The sequence below is a fragment of the Diaphorina citri genome, unplaced genomic scaffold, assembly GCF_000475195.1.
Source record: "Diaphorina citri unplaced genomic scaffold, Diaci psyllid genome assembly version 1.1 scaffold1162, whole genome shotgun sequence".
Taxonomy (NCBI): Eukaryota; Metazoa; Arthropoda; class Insecta; order Hemiptera; family Psyllidae; genus Diaphorina; species Diaphorina citri.
This window is the reverse complement of record NW_007378591.1, coordinates 32252-60041: the sequence shown is the minus strand read 5'-3', so window position 1 is coordinate 60041 and position 27790 is coordinate 32252. Positions and strand designations below refer to the sequence as shown.

Below are 27790 nucleotides of genomic sequence, written 5' to 3'. Positions count from 1 at the left end.
CTGCTAGCTCTTGTCTGGTTCCAATTGGTCCTAGCCTCTGCATCCTACTTCAATTACTATGGGAACAATTACAACACGTACTTCCCAGGTAAGTGACAGGAGACTTCTTGTCTGGTTCCAATTGGTCCTAGCCTCTGCATCCTATTTCAATTACTATGGGAACAATTACAACACGTACTTCCCAGGTAAGTGATAGACTTTCCATCTTTCATTGACATGGGAGGTATGTGTAGGTCACAGTACAGTCAAATTAGTCTTAGGCCAGCCACTGACAGGTACACCTGATCAGGTCCGCCCGTCAGGTCTTGTATGTGTGCTGTGCTCCCTTTATTCCTTTTAATGTTTCCTAATAACTGCCAATATAATGTTTAAGTCACCCATCTATTTATTGGCGTTGCTCGGCGTAGGGACAAAATTTGCACCACCACTTTCGTGTTCCTGGTAAAAAGACCTTTAATTTGATATATAGGTCGACCAGGTTTGCATAAGTCCTTCTATGGGAACAGAAATTTGCACCACCACTTTCGTGTTCCTGGTAAAAAGACCTTTAATTTGATATATAGGTCGACCAGGTTTGCATAAGTCCTTCTATGGCAGTGGTTCCCAACTGGTGGTCAGGTGGTCCGCGAAACCGTCCAATAATCTGTTCATTGACATGGGAGGTATGTGTAGGTCACAGTACAGTCAAATTAGTCTTAGGCCAGCCACTGACAGGTACACCTGATCAGGTCCGCTCGTCAGGTCTTGTATGTGTGCTGTGCTCCCTTTATTCCTTAATGTTTCCTAATAACTGCCAATCAATCAGGTTGCTTAATCCGAGAGTTAAACCGAGTTTAAACTCACTTTGTGGTCTCCGGTCTTAACGTGTTATTGCCGCAAGCTTTGAAATGGAGTCACCTCTAAATGGCATGGGAACAGACAGACGACACCGAGGCGAATACAATAGCCCGTCCACTATACCTTTTTTTATTACTATCGTAATAATAAAGGAAGGACGGACTAAACATCAACCAATCAGGTTGCTTAAACCGAGAGTTAAGCTTAAACCGAGGTTAAATTCACTTTGTGGTCTCCGGTCTTAACGTGTTATTGCCGCAAGCTTTGATATTGAGTCACCTCTAAATGGTCCAAATATCTCGCACATTTCCAGGTCAAATGGTCGTAAACACCATCCCCTATTACGCCAAGAGGTTCCCGCCCAAGGAAAAACTGGTGGAAGTTGTGGATCACCTGCCTGGGCTATATCCGTCCACCATGAGGCAACCAATGAAAATCGTGCGATTCAACGAATCCAAAACGTTCGAGCGATACTTGAAGACGTACTTTGAGCCTCAGGCAGGCATTCAGGCAGATATACTCCGCTATAAGTTTAGCTCGTTGGAATCCAACATGGAGTCGGTGGAGAACAAGAGTCACACCCTCATCAAGAAGTTGAAACAGCTGGACAAAATGGGCGGATGTAAGTTGCTGTTGTACCTTTGACTTAGTAAAGCTGTGTCCACACATAGTCGACCATCGATTGGAGAGGTGAAGAGATAAGTCACACCCTCATCAAGAAGTTGAAACAGCTGGACAAAATGGGCGGATGTAAGTTTGTACCTTTGACTTAGTAAAGCTGTGTCCACACATAGTCGACCATCGATCGGAGAGGTGAAGAGATAAATCTATGTTGTCCAGTTTCAGTCAACGTCGATGGATGCGGTCCACTATGTGTGGATACAGTTTGAAAGATAAGAAAAGGTTACTTTCCTTTCGGAAACCGATTCCGACAGCGCGTCATCTTGTGGATTTCCTATGGTTTAGTGTTAGTGCAGGTGGCATGTCATATTCCAAAAGGGAACCGGTTTCGTGTCCGAAAGTTTCCCGAAAATAAAATACACCTTATATACCTACCTATTGAGTATTGACTACTAAAAAGTCCCCAAGGTCAACGTTTCATGTCTAGCAAATATTGAACACATACCTCACGTTTATTAGGCGAGTGCCTGAAGTACGTACCTATAATTCCACAGGTCAACTCGAAGAGAGATAAATCTATGTTGTCCAGTTTCAGTTAACGTCGGTGGACGCGGTCCACTATGTGTGGACACAGTTTAAAAGATAAGAAAAGGTTACTTTCCTTTCGGAAACCGATTCCGATAGCGCGTCATCTTGTGGATTTCCTATGGTTTAGTGTTAGTGCAGGCTGTGCAGGTGGCATGTCATATATATTCCAAAAGCGAACCGGTTCCGTTTCCGAAAGTTTCCCGAAAATAAAACACACCTTAGGTACCTACCTATTAACTACCAAAAAGTCCCCAAGGTCAACGTTTCATGTCTAGCAAATATTGAACACATGCCTCCCGTTTACTAGGCGAGTGCCTGAAGTACGTACCTATAATTCCACAGGTCAACTCGAAGAATTCTGGTTTCTCCAATATCAGAAACGCTCTATGAAGAAACTCATGAAAGCCCTGAACTCATCCAAACTGCAACCTTATTCGAAAATGTTGGTGCCCGGTGTGAAACTGCCTTGGAATTCTTCTGACTGGATCAAAAGCTTTGACGAGATCTTTGAAGAATTGAAGGAGGGGGAGCCCCTGGTGGAACCGGAACTGTTTATGAAACAGAAAGCCTGGTGGATTCAAAGTCGGAAAAAGGTGAGTGGAAGTGAATGGAGGTACCTATTATTCAGTTGTTGGGGAATTATTTAGGCGGGGAACACAAAGTGAGTTTAAACTCTTGATTTAAGAAAACAGATTTGCTTAATCTGATTGGTTGATTTAAAAAAAAAAATCGAAATTTTCAGCCAATCAGATTCCTTAAACCGAGATTTAAACTTAAACGGAGTTTAAGTTTAAATCATCGCTGGATTAAACTCACTTTGTGGCCCCAGGGGTCAACCTTGTAACTATTGGCTAGAGCTTGGTCAAAAATGGTGGTAGCCCGAGCGGCGTGAAACAGGTGAACTGACATAAAATTATTTAGACTCGATCAAAAGCTCTGACGACATCTTTGAAGATTGGAAAAATGGTGAGTGAACAGTCATAACTGTAGACAGTGGGTATGTACACAAAAAGCCCAAAGTGGCTGAGGTGTAAGGCAATCTTAACCTTGAGGGAGACAGTGGGTAAACAGCCTGGGTAAAGATCGACTAAATTCGATTGCATAGATTAAATCGCAATCGCAACCCAGATAAGGAACGGCTGGCTTTCTCCTATCCTGTCTTCCTCTATTCAAACTTTTTTTTTATGTTTCTTATTTGTTCTGTAGGTAGGTACCTACCATCCTACCAATATTTTTTTTATTTGCATCTTACCTCACTGGTCGCAGTCACTGGTGCGGCGCAGGGAACACATTACGCCATATTACAATAGGGCCCGACTGCTCAAGCTGGAGGATAGGAGGAAAATCCTCACCCTCTCCCTTCTATACAAAATCCTCGTATCTCAATGTCCTCCCTACCTCTATGACAAATACACCTTCCACTCCTCCATAAGTTCCAGAGAAACCCGTACACATGACCTCCTTCTACACAAACCTCCTCATAACACCCAATCCTATTCCAACTCCTTCTTCATAACTTCCATAACTCTCCTCCTCTTCCTCCTCCTCCTTTGCCTCCTCCTTTGCGGAAACCACACCACACGGCCGCCTGCCTAGTTAGCTTGGTTGGTAGCGCGTCTGGTAAGCGCTAAGCCGCGGGTTCGATTCCCGTCCGGTGTGGATTTTATCCTGAACGGATCCTACAGCCCTAAAGGATGGGTTAAGCTTCTACGAATCCTGAACGGATAATGTTCGTTCTCGGAACGGCTGGCTTTTGTCTATCCTGTCTTTCTTTGGATTTCGGGACGATAATAACTTGGCAGTTTCAGAGTTCTTTCCAACAAATTTGTTTTAAAAAAAGCTTTTACCACTATGGCCATGAAAAAACAATATTGTGATTTTTAGCCCATTTGGATTAACCTTTTCTCTCTGTGTTCTCTTTCAGATTTTTCAAGCGGAAAAAGATCTTCCACTTCATCAAGCGGTTGCAACCGATGAGCACCGTTTCAACCACGCATCATATCTTTGGGTTTCTGTTTGACCAGTACAAATATCTGACCAGCTTTCCTCTGGATATGATCAACAAGGATCTGGTTGTGGCCACTGAGAAGACGAATGCCATGAAGATGTTCTGCTTTCAGTATTTCGGAAAAGTTCGATGTGAGTAGTGATATCTTTATTGCTAGGACAGGTACACCTGATCAGTTCCGCCTGTCAGGTCTACCTGATACCTGATGAGAGAACACACACTATATCAGGTAGACCTGACAAGTACGGTATCTCATTAGTACAAATATCTGACCAGCTTTCCTTCGGATATGATCAACAAGGATCTGGTTGTGGCCACTGAGAAGACGAATGCCATGAAGATGTTCTGCTTTCAGTATTTCGGAAAAGTTCGATGTGAGTAGTGATATTGATATCTTTATTGCTAGGACAGGTACACCTGATCAGTTCCGCCTGTCAGGTCTACCTGATACCTGATGAGAGAACACACACTATATCAGGTAGACCTGACAAGTACGGTATCTCATTAGTACAAATATCTGACCAGCTTTCCTCTGGATATGATCAACAAGGATCTGGTTGTGGCCACTGAGAAGACGAATGCCATGAAGATGTTCTGCTTTCAGTATTTCGGAAAAGTTCGATGTGAGTAGTGATATTGATATCTTTATTGCTAGGACAGGTATACCTGATCAGTTCCGCCTGTCAGGTCTACCTGATACCTGATGAGAGAACACACACTATATCAGGTAGACCTGACAAGTACGGTATCTCATTAGTACAAATATCTGACCAGCTTTCCTCTGGATATGATCAACAAGGATCTGGTTGTGGCCACTGAGAAGACGAATGCCATGAAGATGTTCTGCTTTCAGTATTTCGGAAAAGTTCGATGTACCGTAAGTGATATATCTATTGTTAGGCCAGCCACTCATTATCAGGTAGAGATGATAGGTACACCTGATGAGGTCCGCCTGTCAGGTCTACCTGATGAGGACATTTACTTTCAGGTAGACCTGACAAGTACGACTGAATAAAAGGTCCATTTGTCAGGTCTACCTTATGAGCACACACACTATATTAGGCTAGCCAATCACTATCAGGTAGACCTGATCGGTGGATGTTTTCAGGTGTAGGGGACTGAAAAGGTCCATTTGTCAGGTCTACCTTATGAGCACACACACTATATTAGGCTAGCCACTCACTATCAGGTAGACCTGATCGGTGATCGGTGGATCGGTTCAGGTGTACCTGTTCAGGTCTACCTGATAGTGAGTGGCTGATCTGAGGGAAGAAAAATTTGGTGTGAACATTACGGAACTTGAAGATATGGACCAAAAATTTTAAAAAAAGAAAAAAAATCGGAAAACTGTTGGATGATAGGTACACCTGATGAGGTCCGCCTGTCAGGTCTACCTGATGAGGACATTTACTTTCAGGTAGACCTGACAAGTACGACTGAAAAGGTCCATTTGTCAGGTCTACCTTATGAGCACACACACTATATTAGGCTAGCCACTCACTATCAGGTAGACCTGATCGGTGGATGTTTTCAGGTCTACCTGATAGTGAGCGGCTGATCTGAGGGAAGAAAAATCTGGTGTGAACATTACGGAACTTGAAGATATGGACCAAAAAATTTTAAAAAAGAAGAAAAAAAATCGGAAAACTGTTGAGGTTTCAAAAATAAATCATGTAAACCTGTCCAACAGATTTCTCTGGTTTTTTGTTTCAGATGTTGGACTACGCACAGTAAGTATCACCTATCATTTTTACTTTCTATTACTAAAGTATAGCGAAGCTTCTAGGCAATATAAGCCATCGCGTGTAGCTTCAGGATAACATCCGCCCAAGGCAGTAATCGAACCCGCTGCCCAGCGCTTACAAGGCAGCTACCAACCAATCTAACTAGGCTGGCATTATAGACGTTCTAGGCGTACCACAGGCAGGCATACCAGGCGAGGTCAAGACGCTCGCCTAATAAACAGGAGGGCGTGTATTCAATCCCAGCCGATGTTTGGAATTTTATCCTCAATATAATTTGAGAATTTGACCATATAATCATGGTAGCTTACTACTGGAGTAAAGGGACTTTTCAGTCCTATGTGAGCAGTATAAATAAGCACTGTTATTATTATAGACGTTTGTTTCGTGTGATTTCAGACAATCTACAGGCGGATCAAGGAGATGTACCCAGATAGTATTCGAGGATATATCATGTATACGCACCGGGGCACTGTGTTCTCATGGTAGCTTACTACTGGAGTAAAGGGACTTTTCAGTCCTATGTGAGCAGTATAAATAAGCACTGTTATTATTATAGACGTTTGTTCGTGTGATTTCAGACAATCTATAGGCGGATCAAGGAGATGTACCCAGATAGTATTCGAGGATATATAATGTATACGCACCGAGGTACTGTGTTTTATTATTATATTATTATAATATAATTTGAGAATTTGACCATATAATCATGGTAGCTTACTACTGGAGTAAAGGGACTTTTCAGTCCTATGTAAGCAGTATAAATAAGCACTGTTATTATTATAGTCGTTTGTTTCGTGTGATTTCAGACAATCTACAGGCGGATCAAGGAAATGTACCCAGATAGTATTCGAGGATATATAATGTATACGCATCGAGGCACTGTGTTTGGCAAAGTGTGCGGGAATAAGCAGGATGTGGACGACATGTGAGTAAAAAAAAAAACTACCATCACGTCACGTGAAAAGTCATGGGGAGTCAGAAAGATGTAGTTCAACGTTTTCCCATAATATTGTAGGTAATCCCGTTCAGGACAGCCACACTACCATCACGTCACATCACGTCTGGGTATCAATCATTTGCATGTTTCAAATTTTTTGACTCCGCCGGGAATCGAACCCGGGTCTCCCGCCTCCAAGGCGAGCGCAGTGACCACTACGCCATGGGAGCTGACAATGGGCCAAGAATAGAATATACTTTGTTTTGGGCGAATGTAAATTCCCCCGACTTCATGTAAATTCCCCCGATTTCAAAATTACCTAACCAAGGCCTCATATATTTTGACATATTATGGGGAACACATATTACAATAAAAGTAAATGATCACCCTGATTTATTAGTGGAATCGACCCCGGGTCTCCCGCCTCCAAGGCGAGCGCAGTGACCACTACGCCATGGGAGCTGACAATGGGCCAAGAATAGAATATACCTTGTTTTTCCTGCTGGGATAGGACTGAAAAGTCCCTTTTCCCCCGCAGTCCCGATTACGAAAAAAAAGGTATATGTAAACTCCCCCGATGGTAGAACCTACAGAAAAATATTCAACTTTCTTTCTGATGCTATTTATTTGAACATATGAAAGTTTCTGAAGACTGAGTATTGCATCCGTAAAAACATGAATATTTGGATGCGAAGAATTAAAATATTTGGAGAGATGTGAATGAAATGACTTATAATTTCTAAACACCAAAGGATTTTTACCACGCTCACTTGTCAGAAATTTAATAGTTGACATGATGAATTGATGATGTCCAAAACCAAACTAATAGGTATTAAACATGAAATGTCCAAATCATTGTTTATCACACATTTTCCTCTTTCTATCTTCAAGTATCGGGGGAATTTATATAGTACACATTTCGGGGGAGTTTACCATTTGAGACTCAGGTAGTCGATTTCATTTTCGGGGGAATTTACATCCGGAAATCAGGACCCTTGAAAAAATCGGGGGAATTTACATACAGCCTTTGTTTTTCCTGCCGGGATAGGACTGAAAAGTCCCTTTTCCCCCGCAGTGTAACCAAGGTCTCATATATTTTGACATATTATGTGGAACACATATTACAATAAAAGTAAATGATCACCCTGATTTATTAGTAAAAAAAAAGAATACTCATTTAGATTTTCTCATTTTCAGCAAAACGTTCCTCAAGAGGCTGAAAACACCGACCAGTAAGGTGACCAAGCTGGAGTTCCGTGGTGAGTGTCCCATTCAGAGGTTTCCCAAGGGACTGAAGAAGTTCCACTTCTACAAGGGCCTGTTTGAGGACGGCGTGAATAACATACCCTACCTGCGACAGCAATACTCTCGGCTGAAGTCCCATGATAAAGTGATAGCCAGTGAGGACGAGTATGGGAGTGAAAATATCGAGTATAGTGAACCTGTCACGGATCACATTGACCATCAGGTAAGATGAGTATACATATTTTGACATATTATGGGAAACACATATGTATTACAATAAGAGGAACTGATCACCCTGATTATTGTTGTAGCAGCTTTAGCCATAGCCGTAATTTTATGAGAAAATATGTCTTCTATCAATCATGTGGATCAGCCGTATGGATAAGAAATAGATATAGGTACCTACCCCGCCTTTACTTACACTGTCAGGTTGAACAAGTTGTTCCATTATACACATATTATGGGAAACACATATGTATTACAATAAGAGGAACTGATCACCCTGATTATTGTTGTAGCAGCTTTAGCCATAGCCGTAATTTCATGAGAAAATATGTCTTCTATCAGTCATGTGGATCAGCCGTATGGATAAAAAATAGATATAGGTACCTACCCCGCCTTTACTTACACTGTCAGGTTGAACAAGTTGTTCCATTATACTAACAGATCAATAGAGCACCTCTTTATCACTCACTCACGCACACGCTCTTGTTGTCTCTGATGATCGGATAGGTAAACGGTTAGACATACTCACGAACAGTGTGTTTGTGTTATTGTTAGTTTGTATGGATATTTTATAATCCCTCAAAACCGACAGACAGTAATTTATTAATTATTTACGTCCATTTTATGTGTCTCAGGTGAACCGCTTGTTCCGAAAGTATGGTGACGGAATCGACGGTAATTGTGATAAGAGAATGTTGAGGAAGTATAACCTGAAAATAGACGGCATCTACTAAATGAGGTAAGTACGCGATCAACATTAAAGTGGAATTTTTTCTACCCATTATTTATTTGTTATTATATTTATGTAACCGGCCTAATTAGCTTGAAGGGTACCGCGTCTGCCTTGTAAGCGCTAGGTCACGGGTTCTATTCCCGCCCGGGGCGGATTTTATCCTAAAGGGATAAGGTTCGTTCTCGGAACACCTGGCTTTCTCCTACCCTGTCTTCCTGCTCTGGGCTATGGTCAAGGCTCCGTTGAGGACGCTTCTAGCCTGTGGTCGATGGTCGGTTCTCCCCATTTCAAATTCTCATTGCACGACTCCGTGCCTATTACTGCTCGCTAAATTGAAGTAACAAGATACCTACCTCTATTCATGTAGGTAGGTTGTTGATATTATGTTCCACGAGGTAATTCTACCTCAACACAAGGAGCTCAGTTTACAAAGATTGGACTGATTAGTCATTAGCTCATTAGTTAGACACCTGTATAAACTGTAATGGGATTCGTCCTAAGCTGACGGTCAGTCTAAATCAAATAACGTAGTCAAGGCTCCGTTGAGGACGCTTCTAGCCTGTGGTCGATGGTCGGTTCTCCCCTTTTCAAATTCTCATTGCACGACTCCGTGCCTATTACTGCTCGCTAAATTGATGTAACAAGATACCTACCTCTATTCATGTAGGTTGTTGATATTATGTTCCACGAGGTAATTCTACCTTAACACAAGGAGCTCAGTTTACAAAGATTGGACTGATTAGTCATTAGCTCATTAGTTAGGCACCTAGGTATAAGTATAAACTGTTATGGGATTCGTCCTAAGCTGACGGTCAGTCTAAATAAAATAATGTACCTACTAACAAACGATTTCTAATTGGCTAGCTTTTTGCAAGCACGGGTACACGCTACACGAGTGAATAAGTTTCTTAGACCTAATTTCTTCTCGTTCCACGAGGTAATTCTACCTTAACACAAGGAGCTCAGTTTACAAAGATTGGACTGATTAGTCATTAGCTCATTAGTTAGGCACCTAAAAGTATAAACTGTAATGGGATTCGTCCTAAGCTGACGGTCAGTCTAAATAAAATAATGTACCTACTAACAAACAATTTCTAATTAGCTAGCTTTTTGCAAGCTACGGATACACGCTACACGAGTGATTAAGTTTCTTAGACCTAATACCTTCTCATCTGTTTCCAGTGGTGTTCGGAAATCGTTCCGTAATCGCAGTGTACCTACCCTATCCTTTGACCAAGCGGTTTGATCCTAGGTAAGTGCAATGTAGGTATAATTTTTTTTATTTTTTCATCAAAATTTAGAACAAAAACACGAAGCACGAGTTGTCAATTTGACGTCTTATGGGTCCATGGGATGCTTGCCTTGTAAGCGCTAGGTCGCGGGTTCGATTCGCACTCGGGATCCTAAACAGATAAGGAACGGCTGGCTTTCTCCTATCCTGTCTTCCTCTATTCAAACTTTTTTTTATGTTTCTTATTTGTTCTGAAATCGTTCCGTAATCGCAGTGTACCTACCCTATCCTTTGACCAAGCGGTTTGATCCTAGGTAAGTGCAATGTAGGTATAATTTTTTTTATTTTTTCATCAAAATTTAGAACAAAAACACGAAGCACGAGTTGTCAATTTGACGTCTTATGGGTCCATGGGATGCTTGCCTTGTAAGCGCTAGGTCGCGGGTTCGATTCGCACTCGGGATCCTAAACAGATAAGGAACGGCTGGCTTTCTCCTATCCTGTCTTCCTCTATTCAAACTTTTTTTTTATGTTTCTTATTTGTTCTGTAGATATGCCACATATAGGGCCAAATATGCTTATTCAATGGCAACTTTGTATTTTTTCCTCTTTCTCAAGTACGAATATTATACCTACATACTCGTAATCCTGAGCAACTACTTTAACTCTTCAATTCTTCACAGTGACTCAAAGCACATCAGTGTATAGGCTTCATAAATACCCCCTCACTTACCGTGTGGCATTTCATATGCCATGTAATAATATAGTGATAATAACAATCATTTCATTGAGACTTATTATCTACTGCGAACAGATAGGTTGAAGCTCGGCGGTACTCGAGTTGCAGGAGGAGGTGGGCTGCTTCTCGGAATTCTGATCGTTCTGGTAGCCTATGTTCTCCATCTGAAACCAGAAGAGAAAGAGACAAAGCTGTCAGTGGTGTTTTAGGTAGCAGGATCAAGCGTGCCGGGAGGTGCGCGAACGTCAAGAGTTCGAAGCGCCTTCCGGCCTATATTAACACGAAATAGAGTTTCATGGTATTTTGATTTTGAACATGGTTCATAAAAATTTCGGACATAGTTAATAAGGAATTAATATAAGGATGTTTTGAACAAGGCTAATTAATGAGGATATTTGGACAGTAGTTACAGCGCGCAAGTGAAAGAGGCAGTGATAAAAAGAACTCCTGAAATATGGGTAAAAAGAGACAGTCAGTGATAAAAGAACATCCTGAAATGAGGGTAGCAGACTGACTAGTTTTAAGTAAATGCAAGCAGAAACTGTCAAAGTAAATGTAACTTCTGATGGTTAAACCCGGTACCTATACAATAGGATTTTTTTTTTAGTTATTTTTTTTTATTATTATTAACCAGAATTATGAGAGCGCCACGCCACGTCAGTCATAATATATGACTGACACCACATAGTCTGAAACTAATCCCTTTTCGCTTGGTCAATCGGATGAACGTCAAGTGGTCAGTTTTCACAAACTAAAAAACTTACCAACTTGGTTTTCGGGTTCAAATCAACCACAATGTCATCATGGTAAGGTTTAGCGGTTACAATACCGTCAGGGTTTAACGAAACAATAACGCTACTCGAGCCTTTTTCAGGCGTATTTTTACCAGGCATAGTGAAAGACTAATGGGATGTTTCAACAGAAGGGACGTGTAGGACATTGTGTCAACAGACTTTGGGTAAAAAAAAATCGACAAGGTTGAAAACAAGAGCGCCCTCAAACACTTGAAATTTAATTAGGTGTACTTGAATAAGTTGAAGGGCGACAAATAGCCTCTTATTTAATATTAAACAGATAGAAAAAAGTAAAAATGGAATAGTTTTGTTTTACAAATTTTTATTTCGACCTCTTTAAGAGAGGAACTCCAAACCCTTCCGCTTTTGCAGAGACAATTTACACGAAATTGAATTACGTAAATCACTGACGAAACCTGTGTCCAAATCAGTTGATTACGGCTCAAAAAACAAGCTCCACTGACAGTTGCTACTATTGACTGAAACACGTTCCCCCTTGATTTGTTTCCTTGCAGGTCGCGTCAACTATGTGTTAGCTAAACGTCTGGATCTGCTACAAGAAGTAGAGAGGCTGCAGAAATCTCTGGATGTCTCAGGTGATGTTGCGTACACCTGTGAGACTGCCGGTCATTTCTTCCTTCACTGACAGTTTTTCCACTACTTGACTACATGGTGCCCTCCCAGCCACACTTGAGTTGTCAGAAAGTAATCAATCAACTCTATCGGATAACCTATCTGTTCGCAGTAGATAATAAGTCTCAATAAAATGATTGTTATTATCACTATATTATTACATGGCATATGAAATGCCACACGGTAAGTGACGGGGTATTTATGAAGCCTACTATACACTGATGTGCTTTGAGTCTATCACTGTGAAGATTTAAAGTAGTTGCTCAGGATTACGAGTATGTACTTATAATATTCGTGACCTAAATTAATACGTGTACAGTTAATAATTTTCTTTAAATTAGGTTAGGTTAGGTCTTTTTGGGGGATAAGACCGGTATTTATGAAGCCTACTATACACTGATGTGCTTTGAGTCTATCACTGTGAAGATTTAAAGTAGTTGCTCAGGATTACGAGTATGTAGGTATAATATTCGTACTTGAGAAAGAGGAAAGAGGAAAAAATACAAAGTTGCCATTGAATAAGCATATTTGGCCCTATATGTGGCATATTGTAGGAACTAGCTGGGATTTTCCCACATTTTAAGTGCCTACCTAATAAAAGAATATCTAATAATAATTTTCTTTCTGAGAACACAATGTAATAATCTTGGTGATGAGATAGATAGTTATCGATAGTTTTTTTGAAAACTATCGATAACTATCGATGGCGCCGACTATCGATAGTTCTCCTCCTCTACAATGAAGTTTTGAGAAAGTAAACAAAACTTCAAACGTAGATGTCAAGTAGGAGAAGTTGAATAGCTTCCCCTCTCGCGCTACGTTTCCCCTCATTTAGTGAAGTGTGAAGTCAAGGCTTTGGAATCAGCAGGTATGCCTTATGTGACGTCAATAAATTTTATTCGAACGAACAGCAGAATGGGTCAGCGGTCAATAAAAATAATAGAAAGTAAAAAAGAAAAAAAGTCAAAATATTTGAAAAATATTGGTACAACTATCGATAGCGTTCGATAGTCAAAACTATCGATAGTTATCGATAGTGCTATCGATAGTTCTCCTCCTCTACTTCATTGTGATAAGAAAAAAAACCATGTCACTGTGTTCGGCAAAGTGTGCGGGAATAAGCAGGATGTGGACGACATGTGAGTAAAAAAAAACTACCATCACGTCACGTGAAAAGTCATGGGGAGTCAGAAAGATGTAGTTCAAAGTTTTCTCATAATATTGTAGGTAATCTCGTTCAGGACAGCAAGCTATTCAACTTCTCCTACTTGACATCTACGTTTGAAGTTTTGTTTACTTTCTCAAAATTTCACTTGTGATAAGAAAACTAGAAAATAGAAAAGGTCTTATCAATTTACGTAGCGCGAGAGGGGAAGCTATTCAACTTCTCCTACTTGACATCTACGTTTGAAGTTTTGTTTACTTTCTCAAAATTTCACTTGTGCTTGTGATAAGAAAACTAGAAAAGGTCTTATCAATTTTCTGTTTTATTAATTTATTAGAAAAGTATTCATATTAGTGCTTTTTACTTTCTATTTTTAGTGGTCTAGTGTTCAGATAAAAGGTTAAAGCTGGTTCTGAACTTCTGGCTGAATTTCAAGAACGTGATAACTTCAGAAAAGTATTCATATTAGTGCTTTTTACTTTCTATTTTTAGTGGTCTAGTGTTCAGATAAAAGGTTAAAGCTGGTTCTGAACTTCTGACTGAATTTCAAGAACGTGATAACTTTAGTTGAGTAGATCAGTAGGTTTTCTGAACAACATACCATGTGTCACTTTTTCCGTTACTTGCAATGCAAATGTTACAAAGACAATCTTTATTTTGCAAATGTGCACTTTGCCCTTGAATTCCATAGGTACCTTACAAAATCTGAATTATCCAAGGAGGCTCAAGAATTATCAGTAACTTACTAGGTATGAAGATTGTTACATAATGTCAGATTTGGAGGGACAATTAAGAACTCAGAATTTCTTTTCCAATTCACTTTCCGTTACTTGCAATGCAAATGTTACAAAGACAATCTTTATTTTGCAAATGTGCACTTTGCCCTTGAATTCCATAGGTACCTTCCGTACCTTACAAAATCTGAATCATCAGTAACTTACTAGGTATGAAGATTGTTACATAATGTCAGATTTGGAGGGACAATCAAGAACTCAGAATTTCTTTTCCAATATCAATTAACTACTTTCAAGTCATACTGAACCTATCCTCTTTTATTTAAGTTTAGTTTTATACCTATCTATTTGGTCATAGAAATGGACTTTTTGATACCACTCCTGTTTTATTAGATGAGTGGCATTGTGTAAATGTGTAGGCATACTGAGAACCTAATAGATTAGATTAAGTTGTGTTTTCCTGTATGTTGGTTTGTCAATAACAAGAACTCTAGTACCTATTCCCTAATAGCAAGTTTTTATCACTGAAGCATTAGAGTGTATTAGGTACTTAGTAGGTACATATTTCTGAATGTTCTCTAGTTGAACTCACAAAGTGAGCTCTAAGTGTACACTGAGCTTTTCCTTTGCTTTGTCTTTTGTTTCTCTCACTGTAATTCCCTAACAATAATTTTGAGGAAATTTCTCATTAAATTTTGGAAAGTTGAATGTACTAGTCACTAGTGGTACACTGAAGTTGAGCAACATATTGTTCGGGGTTGGTACCCAGATGGATAACCATCTGTCCATTTATTAGCTGCGGATTTTCCCAGTCTCTCTCAAGCTGGGTGAGGTTAATGTGAGAACTTGAGTAGGTAGTTAAGCAATAACAATAACTCTAGTATTCCCCAATAGCAAGTGTTTATCACAGAAGCATTAGAGTGTATTAGGTACTTAGTAGGTACATATTTCTGAATGTTCTCTAGTTGAACACATGAAGTGAGCTCTAAGTGTACACTGAGCTTTTCCTTTGCTTTGTCTTTTGTTTCTCTCACTGTAATTCTCTAACAATCATTTTCATAGAACTTTGCATACATGTTTAGCACTGAGAGGAAATTTTCTCATTAAATTTTGGAAAGTTGAATGTACTAGTCACCAGTGGTACACTGAAGTTGAGCAACATTGTTCAGGGTTGGTACCCAGATGGATAACCATCTATCCATTTATTAGCTGCTGGATTTTCCCAGTCTCTCTCAAGCTGGGTGAGGTTAATGTGAGTACTTGAGTAGGTAGTTAGGTAGCTTGTCATTAAAAATATTTCTACATGTAGGATTCTAGGTACTGTGCCATAAATCCTCTTATCAAACAAAAAAGTATTTGAATAGTTAATAACTTGGAAAGGATTTGAAATTTATGGGTTAAGGAAGAAAGAAATTATGGGTTCTAGGCTGTCCCTCCCTACAAGTCTTGAACATTATGTACCCGTGTAGCATCAGGTATCATTACATTATTGAAGTTATTAGCACTGAGAGGAAATTTTCTCATTAAATTTTGGAAAGTTGAATGTACTAGTCACCAGTGGTACACTGAAGTTGAGCAACATTGTTCGGGGTTGGTACCCAGATGGATAACCATCTGTCCATTTATTAGCTGCTGGATTTTCCCAGTCCCTCTCAAGCTGGGTGAGGTTAATGTGAGTACTTGAGTAGGTAGTTAGGTAGCTTGTCATTAAAAACATTTTTACATGTAGGATTCTAGGTACTGTGCCATAAATCCTCTTATCAAACAAAAAAGTATTTGAATAGGTAATAACTTGGAAAGGAGTTGAAATTTATGGGTTAAGGAAGAAAGAAATTATGGGTTCTAGGCTGTCCCTCCCTACAAGTCTTGAACATTATGTACCCGTGTAGCATCAGGTATCATTACATTATTGAAGTTATTTGAAATGGGCATATTAATGTCTACAAAAAGGTAAAAAGATAGCAAAACCTCTTTCCCAAATCCCAACATCATTCAATGGAACATCAATCAAATTTGATTATCTTTTACGAGTGACATTGAAAATGAACCTTTACATATGTGGGTGAACAGCAAACACCACAATAACATGGGCATATTATTGTGTACAAAAAGGTAAAAAGATAGCAAAACCTCTTTCCCAAGTCCCAACATCATTCAATGGAACATCAATCAAATATTTTGATTATCTTTTACCAGTCACATTAAAAATGAACCTTTACATCTGTGGGTGAACAGTAAACACCACAATAACATGAACTTTTAATTCAACCTACTCAATGAAGTTACTGCCAAATTGGCACATGACATAGTTAAGTAAATCCCCCTTCAAAATGAAGTTCTGTGCCAAATGTGACACCTACTATGAGTTGGATCAGGAGGTGTACTATTGTGACAAGTGTCAAGCGTTGAAGTTATTTGAAATGGGCATATTATTGTGTACAAAAAGGTAAAAAGATAGCAAAACCTCTTTCCCAAGTCCCAACATCATTCAATAGAACATCAATCAAATTTGATTATCTTTTACAAGTGACATTAAAAATGAACCTTTACATATGTGGGTGAACAGTAAACACCACAATAACATGAACTTTTAATTCAACCTACTCAATGAAGTTACTGCCAAATTGGCACATGACATAGTTAAGTAAAACCCCCCTTCAAAATGAAGTTCTGTGCCAAATGTGAGACCTACTATGAGTTAGATCAGGAGGTGTACTATTGTGACAAGTGTCAAGCTTGTATTCATCCCGACAAAGGTCTGACCAGTGTTGAAGTGAAAGCTCTCAGTTTGAAGGCAAGAGTTTTGCTGACAGTTTTGTGTGATGCTTGCCGACTATCATCAACCAGTGGCAGTCAACTTCAGTCCTTGGTGGATGTAAGTAATGTCATGTTTCCCCTCTTGTAAATACCTAAATGTATTTTCCTTTTATTTTTGAATTTTCACTGTTTTATTTCTGTGTGTGTGTGTGTGTGTGTGTGTGTGTGTGTGTGTGTGTGTGTGTGTGTGTGTTTTTTTTGTGCTGGCCCAACCATAGTAGGTACCTACATCCTGAGTGGTAAGAATCTATCTACATTCTATTGAAAAAAAAAAAATGTGCTTAGATGGTACTTAAATGGAAGTTTGTTGGTATGTAGGTAGGTGATCTAAAATTAGGGATCATTAGTAAAATTTCTTTTGGGAAGGTACATTTATTTATCAGATCTTACCAAACTCTCCTATTATTATCACAACACATTATGATAGGAACTGCTGTGTTATGTACCTATGTGACAGATTGTGACATTTTGGGAAGGTACATTTATTTATCAGATCTTACCGAACTCTCCTATTATTATCACAACACATTATGATAGGAACTGCTGTGTTATGTTTATGTACCTATGTGACAGATTGTGACAGTATAGTGTTCTCCTACTCTACTTGAGTACCTATAAGTAGAATGTAGGTAGGAACCCAAGTGACACTCAAGTAACTTAGAGTGAGGTAATCTGGCTTGTAGATAGATATAGAATATAGATAGATACTGGTTGGTTGTACTGTAATTTGATTTACAGTGAGGAGAAGTGAATATTACATCATGGGAATAAATAATAAAAATATACAACGTCGAAACACGTTCTCTGCAACTGGATGTCTAGTAAGTTAGGTAGGTAACAAATAAAATAAAACACTGAATCCATTTGTAAGTACCTACTGGGAGAATGAGTTTTAGTTTTATACGCCTACAGTCAGTCCTACACTCATGTGTGTGAGTAACGTGATCCCTTTACCCGCTGCAGTCTTCTTCTTTTTGCAGTAAACTGTACAAATAGTCCAAATTTGAAAATATTTAGGGTAAATTTTTCCAATTTCAATTAACTACTTTCAAGTCATACTGAACCTATCCTCTTTTATTTAAGTTTAGTTTTATACCTATCTATTTGGTCATAGAAATGGACTTTTTGATACCACTCCTGTTTTATTAGATGAGTGGCATTGTGTAAATGTGTAGGCATACGGAGAACCTAATAGATTAGATTAAGTTGTGTTTTCCTGTATGTTGGCTTGTCATTCTTGTCAATAACAATAACTCTAGTATTCCCCAATAGCAAGTTAGTGTTTATCACAGAAGCATTAGGGTGTATTAGGTACTTAGTAGGTACGTATTTCTGAATGTTCTCTAGTTGAACACATGAAGAAGGAGGGGGAGCCCCTGGTGGAACCGGAACTGTTTATGAAACAGAAAGCCTGGTGGATTCAAAGTCGGAAAAAGGTGAGTGGAAGTGGATGGAGGTACCTATTCAGTTGTTGGGGAATCATTTAGGCGGGGGACACAAAGTGAGTTTAAACTCTTGGTTTAAGAAAACAGATTTGCTTAATCTGATTGGTTGATTAAAAAATAATAATAATAAAAATAAAATCGAAATTTTCAGCCAATCAGATTTCTTAAACCGAGATTAAAACTTAAACGGAGTTTAAACTCACTTTGTGGCCCCAGGGGTCAACCTTGTAACTATTGGCTAGAGCTTGGTCAAAAATGGTGGTAGCCCGAGCGGCGTGAAACAGGTGAACTTTAGACTCGATCAAAAGCTTTAGCGACATCTTTGAAGATTGGAAAAATGGTGAGTGAACAGTCATAACAGTAGACAGTGGGTATGTACACAAAAAGCCCAAAGTGGCTGAGGTGTAAGGCAATATTAACCTTGAGGGAGACAGTGGGTAAACAGCTTGGGTAAAGATCGACTAAATTCGATTGCATAGATTAAATCGCAACTATTTTACGATCCAAAGTTCAAACTAACGATAATCATTTCGCATCTCCCGTCTTTCCTCCCCAGATATGTCTGTTCAAAATCGAGCAGCTCCGCAACTACATCAAATCCGTGGACAACTTCTTCTATCAGAATCGTGACGTACTGAGTGTACATCGCTGGATTCGAGATCGGGAAAGTCTCTACTCTCGTAAGCTGAGCGATTTGTTCTGGTGGCTGTGTCGTCGCGATCAGTATTTCAGGTAGGGATGTGCAGAATCGATTATGCATAATAGATTATTTAAATAATCGTAATCGTATTCGATTCTCTGGCAGCGGATATTTTAGGATGTAATAATGACTAATGACAACTTTACTCCTACCGGTGCGACCGGTTAGCTGGTGCAGTGACCGCGTAGTTTTTTTACTCCCGGTCACATTGATGACGTCATCTAATCTACTAACAGTTTTTTTTTATTATTTAATAAATAACAGTTTTTTTGTTGCCTGTAATAATCGATAGATCGATTATGAAAAATATTCGTAATCGATTATATAAAAAAAAAAAATTCAATCACTAATTTCAGGGAAGAGTATGCGCGTCTGGATTACGAGAAGGTTTGGACTCCCTGGCTCACCACAACGTTACCTCCCCACCTCACCACGTTTGACTTTTTCCGATACAACGGCGACTTTCACTATTTGCTTCGGCGGAGGAACAAGTTCTATGCCAAGTAAGTATGAGTAGTATTCAGGACCCTGTAGGAGCTGTTTCGTGCGGAAACCACACCACACGGCCGCCTGCCTAGTTAGCTTGGTTGGTAGCGCGTCTGGTAAGCGCTAAGCCGCGGGTTCGATTCCCGTCCGGTGTGGATTTTATCATGAACGGATAATGTTCGTTCTCGGAACGGCTGGCTTTCTCCTATCCTGTCTTTCTTTGGATTTCGGGACGATAATAACTTGGCAGTAGCTTTTACCACTATGGCGATGAAAAAACAATATTGTGATTTCTAGCCCATTTGGATTAACCTTTTCTCTCTGGGTTCTCTTTCAGATTTTTCAAGCGGAAAAAGATCTTCCACTTCATCAAGCGGTTGCAACCGATGAGCACCGTTTCAACCACGCTTTGTTTTTTTTTTTTTTTTTTTTTTTTTTTTTTTTTTTTTTTGTGCTGGTCCAACTAAGTAGGTACCTACATCCTGAGTGGTAAGAATCTACCTATATTCTATTGAAAAAAAAACTTGTGTTTAGATGGTACTTGAATGGAAGTTTGTTGGTAGATATGTATGTAGGTACTTACTTAGGTGATCTAAAATTAGGGATCATTAGTAAAATTTCTTTTGGGAAGGTACATTTATTTATCAGATCTTACCGAACTCTCCTATTATTATCACAACACATTATGATAGGAACTGCTGTGTTATGTACCTATGTGACAGATTGTGACAGTAGGTATAGTGTTCTCCTACTCTACTTGAGTACAAGTAGAATGTAGGTAGGAACCCAAGTGACACTCAAGTAACTTAGAGTGAGGTAATCTGGCTTGTAGATAGATATAGAATATAGATAGATACTGGTTGGTTGTACTGTAATTTGATTTACAGTGAGAAGTGAATATTACATCATTGGAATAAATAATAAAAATATACAACGTCGAAACACGTTCTCTGCTACTGGATGTCTTGTAAGTTAGGTAGGTAACAAATAAAATAAAACACTGAATCCATTTGTAAGTACCTAAGTACTGGAAGAATGAGTTTTATACGCCCACAGTCAGTCCTACACTCATGCGTGTGAGTAACGTACGTGATCCCTTTACCCACTGCAGTCTTCTTCTTTTTGCAGTAAACTGTACAAATAGTCCAAATTTGAAAATATTCAGGGTAAAAATTCTATGCCACAGTTCGGAAGCAAACCCGCGTTTTCGAGCATTAACAGCAATACTTACTAGCTTGATGGGCAACCATAGTAGGTACCTGATCTAAAGCATTTCAAGTCTGTAGCATTTTTTCGGCTTGAAAAATACTAAAGTCCCCGATCAAGATATAAAGGTCTAATTGAAGAGGAAGTACCTACTTGTGTTAGACATAGGAGGTACTCTCAGCTCTCTGTAGTTTAGACTCGTTTTTTTTTGTTGTTTTTTGTTGTTTTTTTTTTAAAGATGAGTGTTAGAGACCGACCATTCAGGCAGACTGGGCTCTTGCGTCTCGACTTGGGTAATTTTCAAGTCTGTAGCATTTTTTCGGCTTGAAAAATACTAAAGTCCCCGATTTTGTACTTCATAATATAAAGGTCTAATTGAAGAGGAAATACCTACTTGTGTTAGACATAGGAGGTACTCTCAGCTCTCTGTAGTTTAGACTCGTTTTTTTTAAGATGAGTGTTAGAGACCGACCATTCAGGCAGACTGGGCTCTTGCGTCTCGACTTAGGTCATACCCTACTTGGGTAATACCCTATGCCTGGCTTTTCTGCATTTACCACTTTGTTCATGATAAAAACTGACGACTGACCTTCCCACTCTCCTCTCTTCCATCTTGTAAACAAATCCAGCTGAGAGTGGGGGTAAAACCTTGATGCCTGTGGTGTTATGTCTACGCCGTAGTAAGTTAAGATATGCACAGAGTGTGCAAGGTTTCAGTGACTGAACTCTACTTCTCCTGAATGCATCTCAACAGTCAACACATCTTGTAAACAATTCCAGCTGAGAGTGGGGGTAAAACCTTGATGCCTGTGGTTTTATGTCTACGCCGTAGTAAGTTAAGATATGCAAGGTTTCAGTGATTGAACTCTACTTCTCCTGAATGCATCTCAACATCAGCTTCCACAATATTATTTATATTATCTAACACTCGTAGACCTAGTTCTTTTTGTGAAGTTGGTGTAAATAAAACTTTCACTTTTAGTTTGAACGGTGATCTCATGTGAGTTTTGAGAATGTAAACAAACGTCCAACTGTGAATAGTACCCCTTCTGTGTGCCCAAGAAATGGTCAAATCTTTGCTCGGTAGCGCAATAAAAGTAAGCCGATTTTTTCAAGTTACCTTAATCATCTAGGATCTAGGTGTTAACTGAAATAAAAATGTTGTAGGTACCCAGTTTTCGTAATCCGTGGACACCAGACTGGCCTAGTGTATAGGAAAGCCGAGTTCGATTCCTGATGGTGTCATAAAAGGACAAGTTAGATTAGATAAAAACCCTTTTTTTGACTGAAATAAAAATGTTGTAGATACCCAGTTTTCGTAATCCGTGGACACCAGACTGGCCTAGTGTATAGGAAAGCCGAGTTCGATTCCCGATGGTGTCATAAAAGGACAAGTTAGATTAGATAAAAACCCTTTTTTTTACGACACACATCATCCCCAAATTTTTAGTCACACTGTATTTAATTAAATGACAGAAGTATCAATCTTTGTCGTGTGCTAGAACTATCGCTGTGGTTTTCGTCACATAAATTTACAGGGTGCCGAAAAAAAAGGGTGAACATAGTAGTGCTTAAATACGTTTATAAACCGTGCATTGAACAGTTGAACACCCATATGTAGGTAGTACTGTGTACCTCTTTTTTTTTTCCTGTCACACTCAACGGGAAATGACAGAAGTATCAATCTTTGTCGTGTGCTAGAACTATCGCTGTGGTTTTCGTCACATAAATTTACAGGGTGCCGAAAAAAAAGGTGAACATAGTAGGGCTTAAATACGTGTATAAACCGTGCATTGAACAGTTGAACACCCATATGTAGGTAGTAGTGTACCTCTTTTTTTTTTTCCTGTCACAGTCAACGGGTACCTACCTACTTTGATAAGTGTCTTTGACGTTGGGTATTCTTTATCTCGGTAGAATGTTGTGCTGTGGTTTTATTGATAACAGTAATGTTCAATCTATTCAATACGTACATCTACTATCTGTACGACAAGTTTCTGAACAAATTGAACAACCACCTACTTATAGGTGGGTAGTTTCTAATATTCTAATTTGAAAAGCCATCTCCTTACTCGTAGATCTACGAAACTATTCCGATTTTACAATTTATTTATTTATTTAAGTTCCTTCGTTATTTTAGAAATTAGGGAAGTGGACAAAATATTAAGTACCTACGTACGTACCTACCCAATACTTTATGACCTTTGTACTCTTGATAGCTGATAGGGTTGCCTCCCACACTGCACTACTATAGTACAAGTGTGCCAGCCTAGTGAGCTTGGTTGGTAGCGCGTCTGCCTTGAAAGCGCTAGGCCGCGGGTTCGGTTCCCGCCTGGCGCGAATCTTACCCAGAACGAATAATGTTCGTTCTTGGAACGGCTGGCTTTCTCCCATCCTGTCTTCTTCTCTCTTCGATTTCGGGACGAGAAGACCTTTCTCTCTGTCAACTCCTCCCTTCTACTCTGTGTCCATCTTCTCCTCTTCCTTCTCCTCCTCATCTCCACTCTCATCTGAATCACCTCCAGGATGTATAGCCACATGTGTTTCCACATCCTTCACCTCTATATCTCCAGGCTTCTTCCACTTGTCTGCATTCAGCTTCGCCTTGCTATAGAACTCCTTCTTCATGCCATTTCCACATCCTTCACCTCTATATCTCCAGGCTTCTTCCACTTGTCTGCATTCAGCTTCGCCTTGCTATAGAACTCCTTCTTCATGCCATTCACCTTGTCCATGTAGAAGTTATACACCAGTGTTGTCATGTGCACCATGTCCTGAATGGCAACACTGTTGGGTACTCGACTTGTGTTGAGTCGACTCGTAGGGAATGTCTCATGAGGCACAATGTGTAGCTGTTGAGGTCGAATCATGAGCTGGTTGAAGGCAGGAGTCAGCTCAAAACAGTTTCGGAACAGAGACACCCGGGCAAACACATAGAGTCCTAGCCTCGCACGGGACATGGCTACTATCAGTCTCCTTACATCACGCAGATGTCCCACACTCGCTGTTCTCACGAGAGATAGCAGAATATAGTCATTTTGTTGTCCTTGGTACTTATCCACTGTGGTTACCTTGTGTGGTCTTCCAATGAGAGGATTGTCAGCACATCTTGTATTGATCACGTCACGTATCAAATGTTTCTGTCCATTGTATGTGGAGAGTATTGTAATCTTATGTGCAGGATAGCCTAGGAGTCTCATATACATGAACAAAGCCACACAATACTCAGCCTCTGCCAGGTTCTGATAGAAGTAAGGATTGGGTTCACTCTCTCCAACACCATTGAAATCTTCTACATTGATAAGTTGGAAGTCATACACGAGACCAGCATTGGCTTTCTGATACTCTGCATACACGCCGACGTGTGACATATTGTCTAGTTTCTTATATCTCCAGTTATACAGGTCAAAAAAAAAAAGGATTTTTTTTAAACCTTGTGTTTAATAAAAAAAAAAAAAAAAAAAAAAAAAATCCTATTGTATACCGGGTTTAACCATCAAAAGTTACATTTACTTTGACAGTTTCTGCTTGCTTTTACTTAAAACTAGTCAGTCTGCTACCCTCATTTCAGGATGTTCTTTTATCACTGACTGTCTCTTTTTACCCATATCTCACTCTTCTTTTTATCACTGCCTCTTTCACCTTTCACTTGCGCGTATTAAGTTCCTCAGAACCAAATCCTAATTACTGTCCAAATATCCTCATTAATTAGCCTCGTTCAAAACATCCTTATATTAATTACTTATTAACTATGTCCGAAATTTTTATGAACCATGTTCAAAATCAAAATACCATGAAACTCTATTTCGTGTTAATATAGGCCGGAAGGCTCTTCGAACTCTTGTCGTTCTCGCACCTCCCGGCACGCTTGATCCTGCTACCTAAAACACCACTGACAGCTTTGTCTCTTTCTCTTCTGATGTTTTCCTGTATGTTGGCTTGTCATTCTTGTCAATAACAATAACTCTAGTATTCCCCAATAGCAAGTGTTTATCACAGAAGCATTAGGGTGTATTAGGTACTTAGTAGGTACATGTTTCTGAATGTTCTCTAGTTGAACACATGAAGTGAGCTCTAATTCTCTTCTGATTTCAGATGGAGAACATAGGCTACCAGAACGATCAGAATTCCGAGAAGCAGCCCACCTCCTCCTGCAACTCGAGTACCGCCGAGCTTCACCACACGTCTCGCAATTCCAAAGCCCACCTCTGTGATGCAGAACGGTGCAGTAAGAAGAACAACTCTAGCATGCCCAGCCCTTGGCATCGGCTAAAATCCATCTTCCTGTCCGTTCTCCTTGTGCTGTTTTTCCTATGGATACTGTTGCTCATTGTACTCATCAATAAGAACGCTTTGTAGTCCTTATGATCCTTCTGGTGTAGTGGTCAAGACGCTCGCCTGGTAAACAGGAGGGCGTGGGTTCAATCCCAGCCGAGGTATGGAATTTCATTCTCAAAATAATTTGAGAATTTGACCAGCAAGTAGCCTACTGCTGGAGTAAAGGGACTTTTCAGTCCTATGCGAGCAGTATATGTAAGTAAGCACTCCATTTGCAGTGGTCTCATGTATGGTATGGAATTTCATCCTCAAAATAATTTGAGAATTTGACCAGCAGTAGCCTACTGCTGGAGTAAAGGGACTTTTCAGTCCTATGCGATCAGTATATGTAAGTAAGCACTCTATTTGTAGTGGTCTCATGTAAAACACTTTCGGTCGGAGCAGAGCTGTATTTAGGGGCCCTTGACAAAATCCTGGATACGGCCCTGGGTCGAAGTGTTGGTTAAAGTTGGGTCTGTGTTTTGGTTGGTGCTCGCTTCGCAAGCGAGAAGAAGCAGGTTTGAATCGCCAGCGAGATGTGAATATTTCGTCGTAATTTATACCAAAGTTTGAGGTTGAAAAACGATGGTAGTTTAGATCATTAGGAGTGGTGTTATGTCTACGCCGTAGTAAGTTAAGATATGCACAGAGTGTGCAAGGTTTCAGTGACTGAACTCTACTTCTCCTGAATGCATCTGAACAGTCTCAGCTTCCACAATATTATCTAACACCAGCTGATAGGGTTGCCTCCCACACTGCACTACTATAGTCAATTCCAAGTACAAGTGTGCCAGCCTAGTGAGCTTGGTTGGTAGCGCGTATGCCTTGAAAGCGCTAGGCCGCGGGTTCGGTTCCCGCCTGGCGCGGATCTTACCCAGAACGAATAATGTTCGTTCTTGGAACGGCTGGCTTTCTCCTATCCTGTCTTCTTCTCTCTTCGATTTCGGGACGAGAAGACCTTTCTCTCTGTCAACTCCTCCCTTCTACTCTGTGTCCATCTTCTTAGGCTTCATAAATACCCCGTCACTTACCGTGTGGCATTTCATATGCCATGTAATAATATAGTGATAATAACAATCATTTCATTGAGACTTATTATCTACTGCGAACAGATAGGTTATCCGATAGGGTTGATTGATTACTTTCTGACAACTCAAGTGTGGCTGGGAGGGCACCATGTAGTCAAGTAGTGGAAAAACTGTCAGTGGAGCTTGTTTTTTGAGCCGTAATCAACTGATTTGGACACAGGTTTCGTCAGTGATTTACGTAATTCAATTTCGTGTAAATTGTCTCTGCAAAAGCGGAAGGGTTTGGAGTTCCTCTCTTAAAGAGGTCGAAATAAACATTTGTAAAACAAAACTATTCCATTTTTACTTTTTTCAATCTGTTTAATATTAAATAAGAGGCTATTTGTCGCCCTTCAACTTATTCAAGTACACCTAATTAAATTTCAAGTGTTTGAGGGCGCTCTTGTTTTCAACCTTGTCGATTTTTTTTACCCAAAGTCTGTTGATACAATGTCCTACACGTCCCTCTGTTGAAACATCCCATTAGTCTTTCACTATGCCTGGTAAAAATACGCCTGAAAAAGGCTCGAGTAGCGTTATTGTTTCGTTAAACCCTGACGGTATTGTAACCGCTAAACCTTACCATGATGACATTGTGGTTGATTTGAACCCGAAAACCAAGTTGGTAAGTTTTTTAGTTTGTGAAAACTGACCACTTGACGTTCATCCGATTGACAAAGCGAAAAGGGATTAGTTTCAGACTATGTGGTGTCAGTCATATATTATGATTGACGTGGCGTTGCGCTCTCATAATTCTGGTTAATAATAACTGACACGTGGTGTGGCGCTCTCATAATTCTGGTTAATAATAAAAAAATAATTAATAAAAAAAAAAAAAAATCTACTGTATACCGGGTTTAACCATCAGAAGTTACATTTACTTTGACAGTTTCTGCTTGCTTTTACTTAAAACTAGTCAGTCTGCTACCCTCATTTCAGGAGTTCTTTTATCACTGACTGTCTCTTTTTACCCATATCTCACTCTTCTTTTTATCACTGCCTCTTTCACTTGCGCGTATTAAGTTCCTCAGAACCAAATCCTAATTACTGTCCAAATATCCTCATTAATTAGCCTTGTTCATAACATCGATACTTCTTGTTATCAAACGCGGCGTTCCCAGCCAACTCGAGTACCTCCGCCACGAGATATTCTAGAACTGCTGCCAAGTATACTGATTAAATAAAAAAGAAAAGAAAAACCCGGTAGCTTTTCCAAATTCATAACAAGGGAATCATTTTTATTAATTTTTTATTCTTATAAAAAATTTGTTTACATTGTGTGCGCCCGCACACTGGTCCCGAGTCCCGGGTCACACTGGACGACATATACAACAATGTTCTTATTATAAAAAATTTGTTTACATTGTGTGCGCCCGCACACTGGTCCCGAGTCCCGGGTCACACTGGACGACATATACAACATCCCCCCATGTTCTTATTATAAAAAATTTGTTTACATTGTGTGCGCCCGCACACTGGTCCCGAGTCCCGGGTCACACTGGACGACATATACAACA

The 27790-nt window shown here is 39.7% G+C and overlaps 2 protein-coding genes across 5 annotated transcripts in view; one reads left to right on the top strand and one right to left on the bottom strand.

Annotated features, from left to right (window-relative positions):
* Positions 1-3964: 3964 nt before the first annotated feature.
* LOC103514527 lies at positions 3965-25107 on the top strand. Of its 4 annotated transcripts, XM_026827472.1 has the most exons (8): positions 3965-4185; positions 5768-5784; positions 6606-6724; positions 7934-8204; positions 8842-8945; positions 9852-9866; positions 10117-10191; positions 24985-25107. In XM_026827472.1, the coding sequence occupies exons 1-5, from the start codon at positions 4020-4022 to the stop codon at positions 8938-8940; spliced, it is 672 nt and encodes a 223-aa protein (XP_026683273.1). In that variant the 5' UTR covers positions 3965-4019; the 3' UTR covers positions 8941-8945; positions 9852-9866; positions 10117-10191; positions 24985-25107. The 4 variants fall into 4 exon arrangements, with proteins under 4 accessions (XP_026683273.1, XP_026683272.1, XP_026683274.1 ...); XM_026827471.1 differs by lacking the exon at positions 9852-9866 and having other exon boundaries at positions 10122-10191; XM_026827473.1 differs by lacking the exons at positions 3965-4185; positions 9852-9866 and adding an exon at positions 4578-4677 and having other exon boundaries at positions 10122-10191.
* Positions 23096-27790, bottom strand: part of LOC103514525 (RNA helicase aquarius) — a 19199-nt gene continuing 14504 nt past the window's right edge. The window contains exons 20-21 of the mRNA XM_017446263.2: positions 23538-24299; positions 23096-23448 (exon numbers count right to left, since the gene is read on the bottom strand). Coding sequence (XP_017301752.2) covers positions 23347-23448; positions 23538-24299 — 864 coding nt within the window. The 3' untranslated portion in view covers positions 23096-23346. The remainder of the gene's footprint in view (positions 23449-23537; positions 24300-27790) is intronic.

Coding starts and splice junctions, on each gene's coding strand:
- LOC103514527 (XM_026827471.1), top strand. CDS start 4,020: ATGAGCACCGTTTCAACCACGCATCATATCTTTGGGTTTCTGTTTGAC. Junction 6,725..7,933: donor AAGCAGGATGTGGACGACAT/GTGAGTAAAAAA, acceptor TCTCATTTTCAG/CAAAACGTTCCTCAAGAGGC. Junction 8,205..8,841: donor CGGATCACATTGACCATCAG/GTAAGATGAGTA, acceptor TATGTGTCTCAG/GTGAACCGCTTGTTCCGAAA.